Source organism: Triticum dicoccoides, chromosome 2B (assembly GCF_002162155.2).
Source record: "Triticum dicoccoides isolate Atlit2015 ecotype Zavitan chromosome 2B, WEW_v2.0, whole genome shotgun sequence".
In the NCBI taxonomy this organism is placed as follows: Eukaryota; Viridiplantae; Streptophyta; class Magnoliopsida; order Poales; family Poaceae; genus Triticum; species Triticum dicoccoides.
The window spans coordinates 794,260,268-794,266,044 of NC_041383.1; the positions used below are offsets into that span (position 1 = coordinate 794,260,268).

The window sequence follows — 5,777 nt, forward strand, 5'->3', positions numbered from 1 at the left end:
CAATAACCACGACTGGGCTAAGTAAGTTATCAGCTAGAAGTTACCAGGTCTATGTTTTTCAACACGTTTTTTCTCCGGGTCAAAAAAGTTACTGTGATGTTGGTACATGAGTTATCAGCTCTGTTGTGCGTATATTACCATGCTATTTATACAAAAATTATCGGGCTAGGTTTAAAAGTTATATTATTTTAAAGTTAAAAGTTACCGCGGTGTTCGTACATGAGTTATCAACTGTGTTGTCCTATGTTATCATGCTACTTACAGACAAGTTATTCGGGTATGTTTTTCAGCAACATTTTTCCCGTTTAAAAAGTAATAATGTGTGTAGTATGTGAGTTATCAGCTCTACTCTGTATATATTATCATGCTAATTACACACAAGTTATCAGGGTATGTTTTCCAAAACTTTAATCCCATTCGAAACGTTACAATGGTGTTTGTGTGTGAGTTATCAGCTATTATGTCTATATTACCATGATATTTACATAAAAATTACTGGGTATGTTTCAACAATTTTCATCTAGAGGGAAAAAGTTGTCGCGGTATTTGCACGTGAGTTATCAGGTCTGATATGTGTATATTATCATGTTATTTACATCAAAATTATCGGGGTATATTTTTAAACAACTTTTATCACGAGGATGAAAAGTTACCGTAATGTTTGTACTTGAGTTATCAGCTCTGATGTGTGTATATTATCATGGTATTTATAATGAAGTTAACGCGGTGTTTGTACGTGAGTTATCAACATTATCCTGACCATTTTTCACGGGGCGGCTCACAAGCAAGCATGCTTGGCACGTAACAAGCCCGGCCCGACACAAGACTAAACGGGTTGTGCCTGGCCTGTTGAACGCCGTGCGCCGTGCTCTTCCTTCGAGGTGAGGCCCAACGTCTGTAGATAAGATCATGAAGGAAAAAATGTCATATGTTACTGTATAGTGCAATGACAAGGCCGCGGGCTAATTACCATGCTAAAAGTTTAGGTGATACCTAACAGATGGTAGGTATGCATCAAGTTGCGTTGGCTTAGTTGGTTGTTGGCTTTCCTAGCATCGTAGGTGACGTGGGTTCGAATCCCATTCCAGAATTTTTTTTTCTTCCGCCTAAACAACAGTAGCTCAATTTGTGGGCGGGTCCACCTTGATTGACATTTAGTTGGGCGGGAGAGAAAATCGGATCTTAATTGCAGTATGACGTGCAGTTGGGCGGGAGAGAAAATCAGATCTTAATTGCAGTATAGGTCAACGTGCGAGCAGGAGAAAAAATCGGAAGGAGCGATCAAATTCAGGCGGAAAAATAGGAAGGGACGACGCGCGCAGGATGAGGATCTGACGGCGCGCGAACGCGCATGTTGCAAACCACCAGCCGACTGGTGGTTAGATTTCTCGAAAATAAAAAAGACAAAGGGGGTGTTTGGTGCAGGGACTTTTTAGTCCCAGAGACTAAAAAAAGTCCCTAAAAAGTCCCTAGGAACCAAACAGGAGGGACTTTTTCTACAGGAACTAGAAAAAGACTCTACTAGAGAGTCTTTTTTGATTAGTCCCGGGAACTAGAAAAATTCCTAAAACTTCTAAACCAAACACCCCCAAAATACTCTGCCTCTCATTTAACTTCCTCGCATCAACCGAGTAGAAAACGCACACGCAAAACAAAGCCCAAGCACACGCATGGACAACGGGCCAAACAAAAAAACAAACGACGTACGCGGCACACATGAGCGGAAACGAAAACACGGCGACACGGGACGCAGCCAGCGACGCAAATGAAGCCTCGCACTCATAAATAATCAGGTATAGATCGAACGGTTCTAGGCTTAGATGTGAGATAATATATTACATCTAGATGTGAAATAGCAGAACTGTACTTAAATAGATTGAACAGTTTTTATATTTCTCAGCCCACGACCATGAAATACTAAGAAACAACCAATTTATACATGTCATAGTTCGACCAACAATTCAATATTTTTTTAGTACTTCTTCCGTTCCGAATTATTTGTCACATGTATGGATGTATCTAGATGTATTTTAGTTCTAGATACATCTATTTCAGCGACGAGTAATTTAGGATGGAGGGAGTACTTCATATGAACCCCGGGCTTTATCACTCGACATATGCATTTTTTGATGAATTTAACCGATAAGCATACACTGTATTATGCCGGTAAAAACACATACACATTAGAAATCTGCAAGAAAATGTAAGAATGGTCCGGACAGATACAGGGGGTTTGAGGGTCAGGTTGGATTGAAAACTTTAAATTATGTTGCCCTCTGAGGTAGCGTTAGTGTTAGTTTTGCCTCGTGGATCCTTCGGAAAAAAAATGTTTTTCTTGCTGGTGGTTTGGTCGATTTAACTCTGCTGTGGACCTTTTTGTTCGCGCAAAAAAAAGCCTCTTTTTGTCACGCCGGTGACCGGACACGCATCCGCCGGACGCTATCGATCGTGTCGTCTAGCATCACATGCAATGTTAGGCGCGTTGCTGCTGTTGGAGTTCCCTCATCCATTCGATAAAATATGTCCCATCATTTCTATATATGATTCATAGCCTGTACCTTGCTTCCTCCGTTTCAAAATATAATACTTTCTCTATTTCCATGCTTTAACTTTGATCATAAATTTAACCAACAAGACCTATTGCGCCGGGAGCAAGAGTTATACCAGTGAATTCATATTCAAAGAAAGTTTTTAATTATGTAATTTTTCTCCCGTCGCAGTTGGTCTCGTTGGTTAAATTTATGGTCAATGTTGGACCTCAAGAAGCGCGGGCGCACTATATTTTAGAATGGAGGGAGTATATGATTAGATGAAATTTTTATCCGCAAAGAGAAAAAAAGAGTTCTCCCAACCACCTACATCCTGACCCATCTCCTCTATAATTGACGCGACAGTGCTATCGCTCATTATCAAGGGAAGGATCCTCGCACTGGGTGATATATACTCCTCCACATTATAGCACAGGCCACAGTGCATCAGCACCATTTGAAGCAGAGACAATGAAGTTGCAAACGCAACTACTACTCTTGGCTTTCATCACCGCAGGGCTGATCATGAGCCGCGGCGTCCTCGCCGGCGGCACCCACACGATGCCGGTGCGCGCGCTACGCCGCGTCGAGGACGAGGACGTGGGATTTCTGGAGTGTGAGGAGGCGGCGTACCCGCGGAGGAGGGTGCTTTACGGCGACCAGTACATCAGCTACAAAGGGGTGCAGGCGAGCAGGCCGGCGTGCTCCGGCTCCTGCTCTGGCCGGGGGCAGCCCTACACCGGTAGCGGCTGCCAGGCCATCTTCGGCTGCCGCGGGCGTTAATTATCTAGAAGGTACTACGATTCCTATTTGCTTCCCTGGCCAAGAAGCTGCGTGGAGATTATGAAATGTGGTTACCGTATAAGCTCAAGTGGTTATACATGTATTTGTGTTGTTCTTGATTGTAATTTTTCTTTTGGCTGGTGTTTTCTTGTGCTAAGGCTAGTGCTATGCTGTCTATTTAGGCTTGTTGGTGTTTATGTGGTTTGTATTATGATCCTTATACTAAATTAAGGAGATGTATTACCATGAAAAAAGAGAGAAGAAATGCTTGCCATGTGAATAATAATGTGTTTGGGTGAATTTAAGCAAGAAAAATGTTTTTCTTTTTTGTTATTGGTTTCGGGAGCTAGGCCTCCATGGCTCATCCAAGAAGCTAATTTAGGAATCTCTTGCATCCACCTCGCCTAATCAACAATTAATTGATCTCTTGAATCTCCTCTTCCCTTGCACGGTTGTACCTCCTTGGCATTGTGCTGCTTTTCTCATCTCTCCTGCAGCTTGTGCTGCTTGCCTCGTCTGGGTCGTCTCTGCTAGAGCTTCCATATCCACCCGTCCATGCCGATGTGGCACGTTGCAGAGCACGAAGTAGTTTTCATAGGAATACTTCTATACAAGGCTCGGCAGGGACCATGATCGGCATCTCTGTAGTCTTTACACAGTCAACTCATCGTAGTACACCTCATTCCTCATACGATCTTACAACCTCTTTGTATACACAGATCCTAGTTCTCGTACAAGACTGGAGCAATCAATCCAGATAGAGTATTTAACCAAAAACTACCACATCTCATGGAAACGTGTCAAAAAACTATCACTTAATGATTTTGTGCGAAAAACTACCACTTTTTTTCTAATCCGTGTCAAAAAACTACCAAGTCGTAAAATCGCTCGCTTCGCCCGCACTAAGCACGAATCTGATAGGTTGGGCCCACGAACCAGGTGCCACCGTGGACAACCGTCACCAGCCGCGCGTTAACTGCCGTTAACAGCGCGCTAGCCTCGCCCGCGTCAGAGTCAGATTTCGCGCTGGAGTTCACGCCGAGCACATCCAATTTCGCCGTCCTCACCTGTTCCTCCCTCCCTCGTCTGCATCCGCTCCCTCCTCTCGTCTTTCTTCCCCCTCGGCTCATCTGGGTCGGCCGCCCCGGTGTCGAACAGGGCGCCGCCGCCGCAGGGGGGGGGGGGGTTTGTTGCTGCCGCTGTCGGTGCTCTGGCGCCGGTCGGCCTTCCTCGGGATGCGGCCGCCATTGGAGGTGTCGAGGAGGTGGAAGTCGAGGCGGCCCCAGCCGTCCTCATCGGAGACATCCCAGCCGAAGCGCTCGGCCATCTCCTGGAGGGGCCCGTCGCCGTCGACATTGTCGTAGACGTAGTCGAACTTGGATTCGCCGCGGAGGAAGCGGTGCGTGTGCTCCCACTCGACGAAGTCGACGTAGACGGGGTCGTCGAGCACCTCGCGCGCCAGGCGCACCCAGACTAGCGTGTCCCAGTGGCCGAGCTCCGCGACCACCCAGCGCAGTAGGACGGCGGCAGCGTGCCCATCATTTGGCCCTTGTGCTTGCCGAAGTCGATCACGTGGTCCCTCGCGGGCCGCGAGGACGCCCCCGGCGCGCTATCCCGAGCGGGCAGAGGAGAGGAATCCTGGCTGGTCTGGGCAGTGTGGCCGTGGAGCGGCGACGGGGAAGGGGGGAGGGAGGCGCCGCTCGGGTTTGGGGTCTCGGCGGCGGCGCCGGGGAGGAAAGGCAGGCCCTTGCGGCGGCGAGCGGGAGCATGGCGTGCTGGCGGCGGCTGGAGAGCGGGGAAGGTTCTGACCGCAAACGCCCCGTTAACGGCCGTTAACCCGCGGCGGGCGACGGCTGGCCACGGTGGCACCTGGTTCATGGGCTTAACCGGTCAAATTCGTGCTTAGCGTGGGCGAATCGAACGATTTCGCGATTTGGTAGTTTTTTGCCACGGTTTAAGAAAAAAGTGGTAGTTTTTCGCACAAAATTGTAAAGTGGTAGTTTTTTGACACGTTTCCATGAAATGTGGTAGTTTTTGGTTAAATACTCATCCAGATAAGCATAAAGTAGGGTATTTCCTTCGTACGAGGGCCTAAATCTAGGTAAGTCTATGCTTGTGTGTACATCCGGATCATCAACGCGTGCGCTACCTGAAATGAGTATTGTCAGGAAAATACCAAGACACATAGATATTAGGTAGAAACTAGAAACTTTGTTTTTTTTTTGATAAAAAATTGTATGACCATTTGCAACATATCTGTGGACACATGTAGCTTTCTCATCTCCGAATAGGTCTCAAATGGTCATTTTGTTTTAAAAACAAGTTACATGATTTAATTTCTAGCTAAAACATATGTCTTCACCTATTTTTCAACTTTTTGAAACTCAAAATACACTTTTTGTTAAGTTTTGATACAATGATTGGCATGTGTCGATGATAATTCAAAATATCTATGGCTTGTCCCTT

General features: G+C 46.3%; 1 protein-coding gene and 1 pseudogene across 1 annotated transcript; one reads left to right on the plus strand and one right to left on the minus strand.

The window, feature by feature from the left end:
• The first annotated feature begins 2,928 nt into the window (after positions 1-2,928).
• LOC119368836 lies at positions 2,929-3,616 on the plus strand. The gene has a single exon (XM_037633976.1). It carries the CDS (start codon positions 3,000-3,002, stop codon positions 3,309-3,311), a length of 312 nt encoding a protein of 103 aa, XP_037489873.1. The 5' UTR covers positions 2,929-2,999; the 3' UTR covers positions 3,312-3,616.
• Positions 3,617-4,213: 597 nt separating this feature from the next.
• LOC119361452 lies at positions 4,214-5,080 on the minus strand (annotated as a pseudogene).
• Between the last annotated feature and the right edge of the window lie 697 nt (positions 5,081-5,777).